Genomic DNA, 18,674 nt, shown 5'->3' with positions numbered 1-18,674 from the left:
GACCTTCCCTCAATGTATGTCTGTTCTAAACTCTTTTTAAAAGGACACCAGTCAGTTGAATTAGGGCTTCCCCTAATGACCTCATTTTAACTTAATTATCCCTTTATAGACTGTTCACATACATACTCATTCTGAGATAGTAACGGTTAGGAGCTCAACATATAGATTTTATAAGACCTAGTTCAGTCTGTAAGAATAGGCTATATAAAATTCTGTAATTATGTTCATCTTTATAGCTAAACCTCTATGTCACATATTGTCAATAAAGATCTTTTGTCATCTTGTTTAATTATATAGGTATCAGATGATGTATATATTATACATAATATATATATATATATCACATGATATAGTACATATTTGCATATCCCGGTCTCCACAACAAAATTATAATTTCTGTAAGCATATGTTTTACATATGTCACTTGGCAGTAGTGAAGATGGTGTTAGACGCATTTTCAAATCAGGTTTAATCTTTTATGTTTATTTGTATATTTCTAAATGAGAATATTCTAGAAGTAGCTTGTGTTAAGGATGACAACCTGTTAAAGAGCTAGGGAGTTTGAAGAATTTACATTTATTTGAGGCACTTGTAGTTTTAGATAATGGTAAAGCCAGAGAACATGTCTTCATATTTGGTAATCCAGATATAACAGATAACACTGTTAGATCCAATCCAATGCTGAGCTGATTTTTTTTTTTAAGATTTTATTTATTTATTCATGAGAGACACACAAGAGAAAGAGAGGGGCAGAGACACAGGCAGAGGGAGAAGCAGGCTCCATGCAGGGAGCCTGATGTGGGACTCGATCCTGGGTCTCCAGGGTCAGGCCCTGGGCTGAAGGCGGCTCTAAACCACTGAGCCACCCGGGCTGCCCTGAGCTGATTCTTTAAAACACTATTTCTGTTTGAGTTGCTAACAACACTATATACCCACATTCAGCATAGAGATTACTTAAAACGCAAAATATGTTTAAAATATTTTTTCAAAATTGCAAGAAAAATAGAATATAAAGCAGGGTTTTTTTGTTTTTTTTAGAATATACCAGTGGTTCTCAAAAATGTCAGAAATGTGGCCTGTAGACCTAGGAGTCCCTGAATCTACAAGGTCAAAACTGTTTTCATAATAAATCTAAGACATTATATGCTTTGTGTGTGTGTGTGTGTGTGTTGATGTGTGTTGATGTGTGTTGATGTTTGTACCTATGATACAAAAGAAATAGTGGATATTTCATTCCTGGGACCTTTGCATGAATCAAGGCAGTGGCATCAGACTATACTATTAGTCTGTAATTTTTGCACTTATAAACTAAATATAAAACTTCACTAAGGATTGACCTTAATGAACCAATTAAAATTATTACTGTTGTTAAATCTTGACCTTTGATCACATGTCTTTGCAACATTCTGCATGATTAAATGAGAAGAATGCAGAAAGCACTTTTACTCTATACCTAGGTACAATGGTTGTCTCAAGAAAAAGTACTTTGTGATTGATTGAGTTGGAAGCTTAACTAGATACTCTTTCATGGAACACCATTTTTACTTGGAATTACAACTGAAAAACTAGCTATGATTATTCAGACTTAGGTTACTGAGAGACATTTTCTCAAAAATGAACAAAGTGAGCCTGTTGCTTAAAGGACAACAACTGACAGCATTTATTGCCAACAACATAGTTCAGGGTTCAAACAATAATTAGAATTTGGAAAATTTGTATTTGCCCATGAGAAACATGATAAATTCCCAAATTTAAAGATTGTTCTGATAATAGTGTTGTTTTTATGTATGTAATGAAATGTGTCCATGTTTAGAAGAACTACATAACGTACTAAACCAATGTTTTCCAAATGGTTCATCATATTATAAAGTTATGCCTAGGTGTAAAGGAAGCATATGAAAGAGCAATGAATTTTAATGTAGCAGAGTAAAATTTTATTATATTAAAAAAGAACATTTATTATATTAATGTTGAAAATTAATTTGATTTAAACATTAAAGTTAATGACTTCATTGATATGGTCCATAAAATGCATTAATAATTCATTCATTCCTGGGAATGAATTTGTATTTGCCCATTTCACATGGCAACTAACCTTTAAGAAGCTATCACTTGTTGAATTTTGGGATGATATTAAAGAACAATAACCATAATTATCTGAAAAGGCTGTAACAGTGCTCTTTCTTTTTCCAACTACATATCCTTGTGAGGTCATATTTGGTTGATCTACTTCAACCAAAACAACATATTACAGTAGATAGAATATAGAAGCAAACATGAGAATACAGCTGTATTCTAATTAAGTCAAACATCAAAGAGATTTGCCAACCGTGCTACTCTTTTTAAATTTTTTTTCACTTCAAAATCATTTTTTTAGTACAGTTGAAACGATGAGGTGTACAACATAACGATAAGATGAATACTACATTATTTTTATTGCAAGTATAGCTACTATCTGTCCTTATACATTCTTATTTACAATCATTGACTTTAAGTGATCATATATTTCATGAAATATATGTTACTGTGCTAGCGTTAGAAAATCAACATTTTTCTACTATCATAAAGACTGGTTCAGGCAGGAATCATCACTGAATGCAAAATCTACAGGGAAATTTTGATGAAGAGCAGGATGTTTTCCTGGTCATAAGGTCTCACCACATATTTTTATTAGTTACAAAGGAAACATAAAAAGTAATATTTAGCAGAGAAATTCAACAGCTCCTTGACCTGGTGCTCAAAGTTATCATTTTTGAGAAGCAGTTGGACAATATATACCTTCATATGTGACAGCCAGAGGAGGATAGTGTTCTAGCTGAGAATGCATAGTCTAAATCAAACCATGATTGGCAGTTGACAATACCAAAATGAAAATAATTCTTTTTGAAGATAGACATGATGATATACCTCAGAACTGTCAGGTCATAAAAGACAAAAACTGTGGAAATATTCCAGAGTAAAGGAACTAAAGAGAGATGATAACTCAGTGCCATATCTGAACCTCGGCCAGATCCTGCACTGGAGGGAAGAAGTCCTATAAAGGGCATAATTGAGTTAAATGGAGAAAATTAGAATATGGATGGTAAAGTATTGTTTCAGTGTGGCATTTGCTGAAGTTGATCACCATGCAGTGATTGTAAGAGAGTATTATAGTTCTTAGGTAATATATACCGAAATTTTAGAGGTAAAAAGGGCCTTCATGTTTGTAACTTACCTTCAAATAGTTCAGAAAAAAAGTTAGATATAAATATAAACATGTATATTTATATATTTATTTGTGTGTTGATTAAATACATGTATATGGGGCACTAGCATGGCTCAGTGGTTGAACATCAGCCTTGGCTCATGATCCCAGGGTCTTGGGATCGAGTCCCACATCGGGCTCCTCACAGGGAGCCTACTTCTCCCTCTGCCTGTGTCTCTGCCTCTCTTTCTCTGTGTTTCTCATGAATGAATAAAATAAAATCTTAACAAATGTGTATACACATACACAGACATGTATATATACATAGAGCTTGGATATGTATATATAATTGATTTTTAAAAAATATTTATTTATGTATTTATTCATGAGATAGAGGCAGAGACACAGGCAGAGGGAGAAGCAGGCTCCATAGAGGGAGCCTGATGTGGGACTCCATCCTGGGACTCCAGGATCAGGCCCTGAGCTGAAGGTAGGCACTAAACCGCTGAGCTACCCAGGGGTCCCCATAAATGATTTTTTAAGGGGTAAAATATTAATAATAGATGTATCTGGGAAATCTGGTATATGTGTTTTTAGTACTGTTCTTCAAATTTTCTGTAAGTATTAGTTATTTCCAAATAAAAAGTTTAAAAATTAAATGCAACGGTTATGTTAATATAATGGGTTCATTATTATTTTTAAATGAATTAATATATGTTTAACATTTTTCTTAGTTTTCTTTCTCATAGAGAAAGCATGATTAGATCTAATCAATATGAACAAAACTTTTTGGGATCCTCCATAATTTTTAAGAATAACAAGGGGTTGTAAGACCACAGAGTTTGAGGACCATTGGTATAGACCGTGTGTAAGTAGTTAGATGTGTGTTCCCTCTTTCTTTTAAGGCTATTTTATGACTCTAGTTAATGAGAGCTGATTTGGTAGACACCATTAATCTTTCATGCCTTTATGCCTTAGTTTTTATATTTTTAAAATATGGATATAGTAGTGCCTATTCCCAGAGGGTTACTGTAAGTTTTAAGTCAGATAGCTATATACGGCTTTCAACTAATGACCACTTTGTAGTGCTGTCCTGATTGGCAGCATGTGTTTCTTCTCTCTTCTTGCCTCTTTTTGACACTTATTTTGTGCTTTGGCCAGTGATTTTGGTTATAAATATGTGCATATGAACCACCACAAAGAAACCAGAGGAGAGTATCAGTTCTTAAAAGGCAAGTTTACAGTGGCCATGCCTCTTCAAAGAAATGAGTAGGGAAATGTAGAAGGGTGAAAAGTGAGCAAGCAACGTGGGATTTTTAGAAGTCTCGGATATAAGAAAGAACATCATAAACTTAGGGAGTTGGACCAACAATTGTATGAAAAGTGGTTGATAGAAAATATGACGGGACAGGAAATATTTCTTCATTAGGGGCAAACTGTAACCCTACTTAGCAGTGTTTCTATGGCATTCCAAATTCCGGATAGGCATCCTCTGCTTAAATGTGTATGTGTATTTGGGTTATTTAAGTTGTTGTAATAATATATACTTAAGGTAAAGAAAGAATACTATTGTTTTGTGACATTTTTCACTGTTTTCTCCAGCCCTGTCGAAATTCAGCTGTATTCTGTATCTCTATCAAACATCAAGCTAAGGAAAAAAGGAAAATTTGGTTGCTAAGCTATATTATGTTCACCTAATTGCAAATTATCATTTTTTAAAAAAGAGATCAAAGGATATGTAAATGTAAAGGCTTTATATCATTTTAATATGTCATTTATTATCTTTAAATCTTTTTTGCTAAGACTTGTGATTTATATTTTTAAACAGATCATCAGAAACTGGAAAGAGAAGCTAGAATCTGCCGTCTTTTGAAGCACCCCAATATTGGTAAGGAAATCTTTTCAATGTATGTTTTTTTTCAATTTAAATTCAGTTAGCTTTACATGTAGTATACATCTTTCATATGTTTCATATGTAGTTTTCAATAATTCATTTTGAATGTTAAAGTTTATGTTATGTGTATTTTAACCACAATAAAAATGTTATTTTAGTAATCTAGACATTGCTTCTCTTCCAAAATCTAGTAAAGTTATTTTAGAATATTATCCCCCATGAATTATAAATAGCATGATAATGTTCAAAATAAAAAAAATGATGAATATAAGAAAAATAGAAGAAACAAAGGAAAGAAAAAGAACAAAAACAAAACAAGAAGAGCCAAGAACATGATTCTGTGACAATAGTTTTGATTATTTTAGATAAATATTGCTTTCCTAGCCCTGTTTTATTGTCAGCCAAATTATTTATGATGTGGAAGTTGTGAAAGAAGGAGGGATAATGCAGTAGAATTGCAAAATCATTCACTAAGAAGGTTTATAGTTCTTCTATTTTTATGAATGGTGAGACCATTCAGTTTCTATTCCTGACTTGAAGTTTCTAGTCAGTTTCTATTCCTGACTTGAAGTTTCTAGTTTCCTGCATACTTCTTAGGTTCTTAAACGAATGAACGGATACCACCAAGTAAATCTGAAGTATTAACAAACTAGCAGCTGTCTAATATCCTACTGGTTGGAGAGAGAACCAAACAACTCTGAAATGTAAATCTACCTCTTTATAAATGTTTTTACCCTGATGACAGTCTTTGGCATTTCTTGGTTGGCTGTTGTATTTTTTTGCTAGGGCTGCCATAACAACATATAACAGATTAGATGGCTTTAACAGCGAAATTTACTATCTCACAATTCTGTAAGCAAGAAATCTGAGATTAAGGTGTTAAGTGTTCACAGGGTTTGTTTCTTCTGAGACCTCTATCCTTATGTTGTAGATAGGTGTCTTCCCCCTGTGTCTTCAACTGGTCTTGTCTCTGTTGTAATTTTTTCTTCTTATAAGAGCACCATCATATTGAATTAGGGTCCACCCTGATGACCTCATTTTAACTTAAATGTCCTTTCAAAGACTTTATCTTCAAATACAGTAACTTTATGAGGCCCTGGGGTTGAGACACAAATTTTGGAGAGACACAATTCAGTGCATAATATTGGCTAATGAGAAATTACACAATATGACCCACTATAGTTCAAAGAGCACTGTTCTTACTTAGGTTTAAGATAAAATGAAATTTTTGTTTGGTTCACTTATTATTCTTCTGAAGAAGAGTTGTTATTTGTTTTGTTTTTAATCAAGATCTTTCTGTGAAACTCAGTTTTTGTAGATATTGAAACTAACTGTCCTCATTTCCTCTAGGACACCAAAGTCAGACATTCTAAAGACACTCAAACTAAAACAAGAACAATTTTCATTTTGAAACTCCATGCAGAATAACCTTAGTAACAAAGGGGAAGTTGTACAGTGGGGAAAGGTCTAAAGTTTTCTGACCTAGAAAGCACCATTAACACACTCTTGACACTACATAATTTTTTTTTTTCAGTAGTCCATAGCATCAAGTTCCATGGCTCCTTGGTCTCCTCACTTGAAGTTTTATTCATCTTTCAAGATTTCAGATGTACCAAAGCAATGATAGAAATTCCAGGTTCTTGAATTCTGAGATCCAGAGAAACAGAATCAGCCACTCATTAAAATCAATAGACAGATTTTATTCAATATTATTTCATTAGGGGAAAGAGCTGAGCTCAGTTCCAAATACAGCAAAGACAACCAGGGATTTATAGCCAAAGAGCAGAATGAAGGAGTCAGTGAATTGAAAATTGCTGAGAGGAGGTATCACACGTAGGGGAATTGTTACTGAACTTATTAAACTACCAATGAAATTCTTACTAAAGGAAGGCCAAAGCTTAGACATCAAGAGTCAGGGATGAAGAACTTGATCAGGTGTTGTGGGTGATCACATATCAAAGATGGAAGGATGGCTTGGTAGGATTCTTTGCTAAGACTAGTATAGGCAGATTGAGTATAGAGTCCAATACAAGGTCTGGTTAAAAAGAAGACTCAAAGGAGCCTGACTAATTTTAGTCAAGGGGACAGTCTTTGTTGCTACATTAGAGTGGCTTGTCAGGCAAGATATGCAGGGGTCACATTTAAATTGATCTCTAAAAGATAAGAATCCATCATGAAAAAGTTCAGGGAGAAAGAGTTACAGTCAGAGTAAGCTTTCCCTGTTAGGGGAAGAGTCAGAGGATCAGTGTGTAGCCTACCATGAGAGAGAAAGAGAGAGACTGACCTGAGATGGGTCAGAAGGATAGGTAGATGCCTGACCATGGAGGGCCTTGGAAATCAGGTTATAGTGTTTAGGACTTATTCTAAGTACAATGGGAAGCCAATAGAAAGATCATAAGTAAGAGTGTCGTCATCTGATTTGTTGTGCCTACTGTGTATAAAATGGATTATAGTTACATGAGCACAATCAGAGATAATAGTACTCCATTAGTTCATTAGAGTCCAGTGTTTGTATATATTGCCCTTGGCTCCCATCTTTTTGGTAAAAATTCAAATAGATTCAGGTTGACCTCTTTCCTGTGTGCTTAGGTAGTTCACAGAAAGTACCATGCATCATTTGCTCAACAAACTGCCATGCAGGCAGCTTCCTAAGCAGCTCCATCTTTGCTCTGTCTTCAGAGTAGGTAGCCAAACAATCTTGTTTGAGTCCCAAACTGGAACGATTATCACTAACCTTATTTGAAAGTGTTGAAGCAATTTGGAGAGAACATCTTGCCTCAAGCTTTTGTTAATTAGCTTGTTTTTTAATTGTTCATTCTTTATTTTAATAAAATGGGCTTATTTTCTCTTGAGGTCTAAACAGGTCTATGGTAAATCAAATAGTGTAAGCTATATGTTAGCATATCTACCAAGCGAAGGGAAAATACCTTGGAGGTAGCAAAATGAAATACTTGAGGTAATAGCCAAATTGTTCTCAAAATTACTTTCTATTTCCATTGTTTTTGTACTTGATCTTTGATAAGCATTATTACTGGGGAACTTATTGAAACCTGTGGCAAAGTCCAAATAACTCAAAGTAGTAAGGGGAAGCTAAATCAGGCAGCACACTCACTCACTGCAAGTAGGTGAATCTGAGAACAATGGGCCAGCAAGGGGAAAGGGAAAGCTATCAGGAACTTAGACCTGACTCCTCTGGGTTCCCAAGTGAGAAGATACCCACTTAGTCTTTATTTGTAAGGAAATCACTATTTGAGAGAACTTTTCAGTTGGCGGGATGATACATTTTGAGGCTGGGCTATACCCATTCTCTAAAGACCTGAATCTACACTTTGTGTAGACTTTAGAAAGAGCAAGATGGTTTTCTGAAAGTGTAAGGGAACATTTTTATTTGTAGAAGATCAATACCTCCTTTGTAAGGTAAGCCTTTAGTGATACGGCTCAATGAATCCCAGTAGCTAGAGAGCCAAAGGAAGGGCTATGTGGCCTTTAAAAAAAAAAAAAAAAAAGAATCTAGTCTGTACCAGTGCCCTGGGACCCCTAGTACAATGAGTTAACTGTTCTGAGACCACATCATATCTTAATGATTATCATTTCCTATCAGTTTTCTCAGCCACTGCCCCAAAACACATAAACATATCCACTCCTACATTGTATAAGCTGTAATAGAAAATTAAAGACACAGTATTAATGGAAAAGTCTATAGACTCAGTGAACCCCACTTTGTTCCGCCTCTGACACGGAGTCTGTTCAATGAACTGCTGAAGCATATCCCATTTGCTCATTAATGTCTAGTTGCTCTCTTTGTAAAGCAGAGAAAATATTTACCATTTTATTTCCTTCTGAGAATTATTAGGGAGAACTAGATAGTGCTTCTTTTTGGTGAGGAGTTAATAAACTTTGGATATTACTTAATGTAAATAAACACACAAATGTATATATATATGAATAATACATGTTTCTGAAATGTTTTTCCACTTTTGAGTATATATCTCTCAGGAAAAAGCTACCAGACATTATTAAACGATCAGTCAGGTAGTATATTGTATAAGTAATGCCCCATAATAATTTACTCAACTGTTTGCTTACACATATATTACATAATCAGAAAATCATAATATTACAATAACCAAGATCTTACAGTTATCTAGTACAAACTTATTTTTTAATAATTGAGGAAACTAAAATTTTCTGTATCTGTATGACTTCTCCAAAGTCACAATTCTTTAGTGATGTTGTCAAGCCTAAATTCTTGATATTTCTGTAAAGAGGTACCGACGTTTGAGGGAACCTGACTTGCAGCAACAAGATTGAAAAGGTAATTATATTCCCTTTCAAGGAGAATTTTGAAGTTGTTTTTGCTTCAACTCAACCCTCCCCATATATGGGAAAAATATTTAAATTAGAAACTTCTAATACTAATACAAGAAAACTTTGTAAGTTTTGGAGAGCATAAGTAATACCTCTCTACTCTGATGTGGAACCACGTATTTTATAAAGATACAGTGAACAGGTTTTTAATTTGACATCTATAATATGTAAAATTACATATGCTGAGAGGTAGAGAATAGAAAATATATAAAGACTTTACTTTCTATAGAAGCAGATTTTCCATGCCCATGAGTGATAATTTATTGCATCTAGGATTTAAACATTTTCCTTTTCCTAATAAAACTGGAAGAGCCTTTAGGAATTATCTAAATCCAGCCTAGATTCTGCAGATGGGAGTTTGGAGATTTCAGTAGGGAGGTAATGGCCAAGGTCACATGCAGATCTCAAAAGGGATTAAAAATGCACAACCTGTTTATTACTTCACCTTGCATGTAGTGTTTTTCATTTTCACTAACCTTAGGAGGCATGGTGTCATACTCTAAAACTAGTATTTTAACCTCAATCTCAGATCTCCCTCTTCTTTGCAAATAATCCTCAAGTTAAACACCATACCTCTAATTTTCACAAGACAAAATTAAGTCATTTTTGTTCATGTTTTGCTTTTAACAATATTTTATCTTTGTGTTCTACTCTGCATGTAGTCCTCTTCCAGGTTCCTAGAATGTATAAGAAACTGCTCTAATCACATTGTATGTACAAGCTTACATTTAATAAATATGTATCTTAAATATTCCCAGTAGTTGGTTATCAAATGAATAAATTGCCTTTTATGTCTATTGCTGTAATATTTCAGTTTTAAATCCTTTGGAAGAGACAGGGAAAAGGAGAACAGTGTTAATACAGAGTAAATGTTAATTGGTGTGCTGAGAAAACAAAGTTAATGATTTTATGAATGACACTCAAGTCTTTTTCAATGTTATGAGAAATTAAACAACATTGACAGAAAATGATAAAGTTTTTATGACCTCCCTCGTTATTGGCAGTTATGCCTAATATTCATAACAGTCTATAATTATACAAGAATAAGTAATTTTTATGGCTAAACAGCTTGCTCTACTGACTTTTCAACAGATAAAAGGTAATTTAACACAATTAAGTACTAAAAAAGCAAGGTACTCTTGTTTTCTGTTCACCTTTTATTTGATTAAATCTCACCTCTTTATCTTGATTATTTGGTGTGAAGGCTAAATTACGTCTCAGAATATGTTACTGTCTGCAGAATACTCTCTCTTAACAAATGAGAAACAGCACAGAAATAATGTTTTCCTGGCAAATAATTATTTTCAATATTTCTCATTATCTGTTGCTGGTTTTTCTTTTGTTCATCTAATAATGGTATCAGTGATGTACCCTTTGTAATTCTTAGTTGAAAGCTAAATTCGTCATTATCTTAAGTAAACAAACTATGTAGTAGAAAGATGAGATATAGCTATAAAATTAATTGATATTAGATGACATTTTAAACTCTTTTAATTGTGAGTTTGGCTATGAGTCCATTTTTTAAATTTCTTTGTAAATTATATTTTCTGTATATAAATTAAATGGAAATTTCCCTGAGTTATATTAGAATACTTGGGTTTTAAATGAAACTGTAGAGGAAAAAAAAATGGCTCTTCTGTTACAAATAAAGGACAATTTGTGATTTGGATTTACTAGATAATGTACTTTGATTTATCAGTCATAATGCTTACTCAAATATATCCTCTGTTTTGTTCTACTAAACCTTTTTTATTTTCATCTTGTCTCGTCTTCACTATGTTCAAGCTAGAATCTCATAATTGAGTTTTGGAAGTTTATAATAGTTCCTTGGACTCAGTATTGTGCCCTAAACTGAAACTTCAAAAGAAAAAAATAATTCCAAACATTACTAGGACATTTTCTTTCTTTATTTGCTTGTTTTACTGGGGCTTCAATTATACAGAATGCCCTCTCCACTCCCTTGCCTCACCCTGGGTAAGAATAGCTCATGTATCCTGGAAATGATGAAAAGAGCTGAGGAAACCTTTTAATCGTTCAAAAATCATTGCTATTTTACCTTCTTCTGATAGTTTTGACCACAAAAATCAACTTAGATAAAATAAGCTATCGTGTTGAGATTTGAAGATGTGCTGAATAAAAGAAAAAAAAATAGGTTGAAATTTCAGTGAACTTTGTCACTACAATTAGGAGACTGATGCACTGCGTACTGTGCTAATGAGCAAGGCACCTTGTCACTACAATGAAAAGCAGAGCTGTTAACTATGTTATCAGACACTAATCTAAATGCTTTCCATGCATCCAGTCTTTTAACCTTCAAAACAAGTAAGTGCCATTCTTGTCTCTATTTTACAGACAAGGAATATAAAGCCCAAACAGGTTATACAGGCAACCAAGGTCAGACAGCTAGAAGGTAATAGACATTCCAGCCTTCACATTCTGGTATCATGATCCATACTCTTCAATACCACACTGTGTTGCCTATAGTTGTGTAACTCTGAATTAGTCACATTGTTGCTTAATAAATAAAGAATCTTCAAATTTTACAAAGATTAGTTAAAATAACAGCAGACTGAGATTCTTTCCTAGAGATATTATGTAATTTTACTATTTATTTCCAGCCCTTACTCTAGAGGGAAAATATCAGCAAAAGATTATTGAAACACTTATGGCAAATACTGATATTATAGAACTAATTAGATTTTAATGACAATTTTGTTATAATTTAATAATTTTTAGTGTCTTGGTGAAAAACCTTTTAGGTGGTCGGATCTGACCCTGAATTACTTACGTGCTATGCAAGACTATCTTTTAGTCCCTTCTTCTTCTTGATAAGGAAAACAAATATTTTTCAGAACACAATGAGGGTTAAGGAAATAAACCAACAACAGTAATTGATGTGTAACACGACAAATTTTTAAAAACTATTCTTTAAATTATAAAAAAGATTTGGGATATGACACGTGAGATTATGTATTCTAAGATCAGATAAGCCCTTGGAGTTGTGTGTGTACGTATGTATGTGTGTGCGTGGGGTGTTTTAAGTAATCATTGCTTATACGTTATTTTTTTTACTTATAACTTATTTTAATAGAGTATACATAGGAATACTACTTTAGAGTTTTGAGATAACTTTTGAGAGTATGATTTAGAGTCCAACTATAGCATTTATTTCTAGCATTTTGTAATGTAAACTGTGGTTTAGTTTGACAGAAAAATTTCCACTTTAGGGAAGGTAGCCCTATATTCCTATTTTTTATAAATTTGAAAGTAAGAATTTATTTTCTTTTAAAATGTTCCGTAGTTAGAAGTGGTGTTCTTTATATTTGATTTGTATCTGCTTCACAAAAACTACCCTAGATCTAATGAGCTAGTTGTAAAGTAGTGATTATGACAGGTTATTGTTTGATATATTCATTTTGTTGATTATTTAGTTTACAAAGCTAATGGTGTATGTGGAAGGAAAGGAAATAGGTACATACAGTTATATATGACTTGAATTCTCTTATTCTTTCACATTTTGTACTTCTGTAGTAATTTATAATACATTTCCTATGAAGTGACAGAAATCATGTGGTTAGATTTTGTTCACACTATTGAAGTTTAGTAGTTTTTATAGTTTGTTCTTCAAAGATTGCTTTCAATTTTTAGACATAAGTTTATTCTGTAAGTAGTTCAACAAAAGACTTAGAATAAGAAAATTTTCTGTAGACTATAATGTTAATCACCAAAGAAGATGACAATAATTTTTATGAGTCCATTATTTTGAGATATAGGATAGCTTGTCTTTCATGTGTTCTGTTCAGAAAATTAATTGACTTAGAATATTGGAAACTTAAATTGTGTAAACAGTTCCCCCATAAGGATATCCTGAATTATAATTTCCTTAGGTAGCAGTGATTTTTACACATATAGATGAATTTACATTGGATATGTTTTTAAAAATTACGTAACTATGCTTTTTAATTGTTAATCTATATTTCCTAAGCAGACCTCTCACTTTCAAATTGAAGTGGTGAAGCATACTGTTATATTTTAATTAGCTCTGAAAATATTTTTGAAAAGATTTTATTTATTGGAAAGAGAGAGAAAGAGAGCAAGGGTGCATGAGTGGTGGGGAAGAGGAAAGAGAGAGGGAAAAGCCAGCTCCCCCCATGAGCAGGGAGCCCATCCCAGAACGCTGGGATCATGACCTGAGCTGAAGGCAAATGCTTAACTGACTGAGCTACCCAGGCACCCCTGTTCTGAAAGTATTCCTTAAAAGCTTTTAAAAATGTAATAAAATTTCTTGCTACCTATTTTTTCTTCTAATTTCATAAAACAATCATTAGATAAGCCTTTTTTTTTTTAAAAGATGTTATTTATTTGATGGAGAAAGAGCAAGCAAGCTTAAAAGCAGGGAGAGCATCAGAGGGAAAGGGAGAAACAGGCTCCCCACTGAGCAGGGAGCCCAATGCAGGACTGGATCCCAAGACCCTGGGATCATGACCTGAGCCAAAGGCAGATGCTTAACCAACTGAGCCATCCAGGTGCCCTGAGTCTTTTTTTTTTTTTTTTAATCCACACTTGATTTCAGAATTAAAGAATAATGCCAGGGTAAAAGTAAAATGAAAAAAAAGAGCAAAATAAAAGTATATATAATCTGCAAGTTGTCTTCTATTTCCTATGATTAGTATTAAGCATTAATTTGAATACTGCTAACTTAGTTGCAGTTAAAATACTGAAAGATGACTATAATGATGAATGAACCATAGCCCTTGACCACAAGTTCACCGTTTTGGAGGGCAGATAGTATGTGTACAACTAAAATATAATGTGGTTACATACTTAATGATGCTATTACTAAGGTGCCATGAGAGCACTAAGTAATAAACTAATAATTTTAACTGAAATGCATTATATAATGAAAAAAGTTTTTGCCATAAATGAGCAGGTATTTTATACTCAATAGCAGGGTAGAAAGACAAAACAATAAAAGGAAAACATCAGTTGTGAAAGTTCATGTTACTCCTGAAAAATGGTAGAGTCGACAAAACCAAAAGACAACTGACAGAATGGGAGAAGATATTTGCAAATGTCTTATCAGATAAAGGGCTAGTATCCAGAATCTATAAAGAACTTATCAAATTCAACACCCAAAGAACAAATAATCCAATCAAGAAATAGGCAGAAGACATGAACAGACATTTCTCCTAAGAAGACATACGCATGGTCAACAGACACATGAAAATATACTCCATATCACTTTGTATCAGGGAAATACAAATCAAAACCACAATGAGATACCACCTCACACCAGTCAGAATGGCTAAAATTAACAAGTGAGGAAATGGCGGATGTTGATGAGGATGCAGAGAAAGGGGAACCCTCTTACACTGTTGGCAGGAATGCAAGCTGCTACAGCCACTCTGGAAAATAGTATGGAGGTTCCTCAAAAAGTTGAAAATAGGGCAACCCTGGTGGCTTAGCGGTTTAGTGCCATCTTCAGCTCAGGGCGTGATCCTGGAGACCCGGGATCGAGTCCCACATTAGGCTCGCTGCATGGAGCCTGCTTCTCCCTCTGCCTGCCTGTCTGTCTGCCTGTCTCTCTGTGTGTGTCTCAAATAAATAAATAAAAAATCTTTAAAAAGTTGAAAATAGAGCTACCTTATGACTGAGCAATTGCACTACTAGGGATTTACCCCAAAGAAACAAATGTAGTGATCTGGAGGGGCACCTGCACCCCACTGTTTATAACAGAAGAATAAAGATGGTGTGTGTGTGTGTGTGTATACATATATACATACATAGACACAGAATGGAATACTACTTAGCCATCAAAAAATGAAATCTTGTCATTTGTAATGATGTGGATGGAATTGGTATTATGCTAAACAAAATAAGTCAGAAAGACAATTATTTTATCACTCATATGTGAAATTTAGGACACAAAACAGGGTCATAGGGGAAGGGAGGGAAAAAATAAAACAAGATGAAATCAGAGATGGAGACAAACTGTAGAGGACTCTTAATCACAGGAAACAAACTGAGGGTTGCTGGAGGAGAGGGATGTGGGAGGGATGGGGTAACTAGATGATGGACTTTAAGGGAGGGCATGAGATGCAATGAGCACTGGGTGTTATATGAGACTGATGAGTCACTGCTACCTCTGAAACCAATAATATGCTATATGTTAATTAATTTAATTTAAATAAAAAGAATAATAGAAAACCTGGAATGACTGGAGTATATTGGCGTGTTGGCCATAAAGCTTGATTAGGAATGATAACAGAGCGTCAACTTTTCTATGCCAAAGTGTTTGATCTCTAAATCTTTAGAAATGAAGAATTATTAAAGATTTATTTATTTGACTCATACGATTATATTGGTTTCTTAGAAGAACAATTTTGGCAGTAATAAACAATTTTTTGGAGTCAGGATAAATTTGTGTTGAAAGAGCATTTGAAAATTAATTTATATATAAGGCAAATAATGAATTTCTAAATCATGGTAATGAGAACAGAAATGGCAACAAGGGCAAAGATACTAGAGATATTGTGAGGGTAGAATTAGGAGATCTTGGGCAGCAGTTAAACTGTAGTAAATGGAACAGAACGTGGTTTTTCTGAGGTTTCTAGTTTGGGTGAGTGGAGAGATGTATATTTCTTTAAGAATAGGGAACAAAGGAGGGGAAGGAAGTTGGGAGAAATTAGAAATTTAATTGAATTGAGAACATGATGAAAGTATTTTTTTTTTTTTTAAATTTATGTGAGAGAGAGAGTGTGCATGTGTGCGTGCACAGGAGAAGGAGAGGCAGAGTGAGAGGGAGGATACTAAGGAGACTCCTTACAGAGCCTGGAGCCCACCCTGGGGCTTCATCCATCTCATGACCTTCAGGTCATGACCTGAGCCAAAACCAAGAGTTGGAGGCTTAATCAAATGTGCTACCCAGGTACCCCTGGTGAAAGTATTTTTTAAAGATTGGAAAATACCTTTTTGGGGGTGCAATGGATGAAGAAGGAAAAATAGAAATGACAAACAATACTATGTAAAAGCTGGATCATTCACTTTTTCCTAAAAACTCTAAGCCTTTTCCCATTTGGGCATTCTTCTTCAGGGTGGAAGCTGTTGGCAATGGTTATGATCATCCCTCTTAGACCAAGACTTGAAGGGTAGCTAAACCTTTGGTTTTGGGTCCTTTTTTTCATGCAGGAAGTAAAGATAGTCAAGCTGGATTCTCAAAGTATCTTCTGAATAAGTAGTAAGATAGTGCACCAACTCCATTCCCTAAGTATGACTGAACATTTCTAGAGTGTTCTTTCCTCCACATATTATCAACTAGATAGAGTAAGCCTCACTTATCATTACTCTCTCATACCTTAGTCCAACATATACTAATTCAGTGACTTGATAATTCCTTTAATTAGGATATATCCTATCTGACTTCGATGTAGGATACTGCATAGACCTCGAGAGAGTGTGGATATCTATTTTGGAGACATTTACATGTAGGAGAAAGTGAAAGTAGTTAAATGAACGCAGCAGTGTGAGTATTATGAAGAGGGTCAAAGACAAATCATGACTAATAACCTAGTCTTGAAGAACATGAAAATGAGTTTTTAGGACCAAGAACAACAACAACAATAATTTTCTTAGATTATTTTTATATTCTGAATGTGCTTTAAAAACATATATATAAAATTTTATCCTGGTTGAATGAAAGGAAATTATATTTAGGGACAAAATATTTGCAAGTGTACAAAAAATCATATAGGCTTCTTTTCATTTTATTTTATCTTTTAAAGATTTTATTTATTCATGAGAGACAGAGAGAGAGAGAGGCAGAGACACAGGCAGAGGGAGAAGCAGGCTCCATGCAGGGAGCCCGACATGGGACCTGATCCCGAGCCCCCAGAATCAAGCCCTGGGCCAAAAGCAGCGCTAAACCACTGAGCCACCCGGGCTGCCCTTCTTTTCATTTTAGCAATAATAGTTAAAATGTGTTGATCTTAGATAGGCTTATATCAGTATTTACTCTTATAAGGAAAGGACTAAGTCTATGTTTTGTTAACAGGTTTGATTTTGTTAGAGCTACAATAAAATTAGTATATTGAAGATCATATTTTTTCTTCTGTCAGTTGCCATCCCCCGATGTCTCATTTAAAAGGTAGTAGTACCAGGGACACCTGAGTGGCTCAGCAGTTGAGTGCTTCTCTTTGGCCCAGGGCGTGATCCTGGAATCCTGGGATTGAGTCCCACATTGGGCTCCCTGATGGAGCCTGCTTCTCTCCTTGTGTCTCTGCCTCTCTCTGTGTCTCTCATAAATAAATAAAATCTTAAAATAAATAAAAAAATTAAAGGTAGTAGTACCAAATATATATTTAAACTTATTTGTTAGGAACTTTACAAGAGAAGCGCTCTGATAAAACATGGTTTTCAAATGTCATTTTCATATTCTATAGATTATTCCAGTGACCTTTTCTTTTGATATTTCTTTTATAAATCTGCCCTTTAAAATTAAATTACATCTCCTGGTCACTTTCTAAGAATACATTCATAATATGGACAAGAGAAATGAGATAAGGCCAATCCCCTTCCCCCATCCCCAAAAGCCAAAGAATCGTTGATTCAAGGTAGGTTTTCAACCTGGGGTAATTTTGTAGCTTTTACTCTTTCTTCTTCCTGGGGACATTTGGCACTATGCATTTAGGTCATCAGAGCTAAAGGTGCCCATCGGTATCAATTGAATAGAAGCCTCAGATGCCACTAAAATCCTACAAGGGACAAGACAGCCCCTCACAATAATGAATTATTTCGTCCAAAATATTAATAGTGCTGAGATTGGGAAACCTTGATTTAAGGTAAGAGCAACAATAACAGTAATACAGTGAAGAGCTAGACTTACTTGGTTTAGCCCTGGACCCATGCGATTTTCATATATATATGTATATGTATATATATATTATATAAAATTAGTCAAAAAATAAAAAATAAAATTAGTCAATGTGTCCCCTTTAATGAAGAGCAAGTAAGCAATGATACTTGTATAAACTATCCTGTGAATAAAAGTTTCTAAAATAAAAGTTTCTACTCTTTTAACCAAAGAGTAGAAAAATAACTAGCTTAAATGTCAGCCATAAGTGATATCAAGTTACAGATTAGAATATTTTTTTCTGGGCAGCCCTGGTGGCTCAGAGGTTTAGCTCTGCCTTCAGCCCAGGGCCTGATTCTGGAGACCCAGGATCGAGTCCC

The 18,674-nt window shown here is 34.3% G+C and overlaps 1 protein-coding gene across 13 annotated transcripts in view; it reads left to right on the top strand.

The window, feature by feature from the left end:
• Nucleotides 1-18,674, top strand: part of CAMK2D (calcium/calmodulin dependent protein kinase II delta) — a 305,194-nt gene that overhangs the window by 92,960 nt on the left and 193,560 nt on the right. For all 13 annotated transcript variants that reach the window (XM_041758553.1, XM_041758550.1, XM_041758545.1 and 10 more), the window contains exon 3: nucleotides 5,013-5,072. In XM_041758553.1, coding sequence (XP_041614487.1) covers nucleotides 5,013-5,072 — 60 coding nt within the window. The remainder of the gene's footprint in view (nucleotides 1-5,012; nucleotides 5,073-18,674) is intronic.

Source organism: Vulpes lagopus, chromosome 6 (genome assembly GCF_018345385.1).
Source record: "Vulpes lagopus strain Blue_001 chromosome 6, ASM1834538v1, whole genome shotgun sequence".
NCBI lineage: Eukaryota > Metazoa > Chordata > Mammalia > Carnivora > Canidae > Vulpes > Vulpes lagopus.
This window is presented reverse-complemented; position numbering and strand designations above follow the sequence as displayed.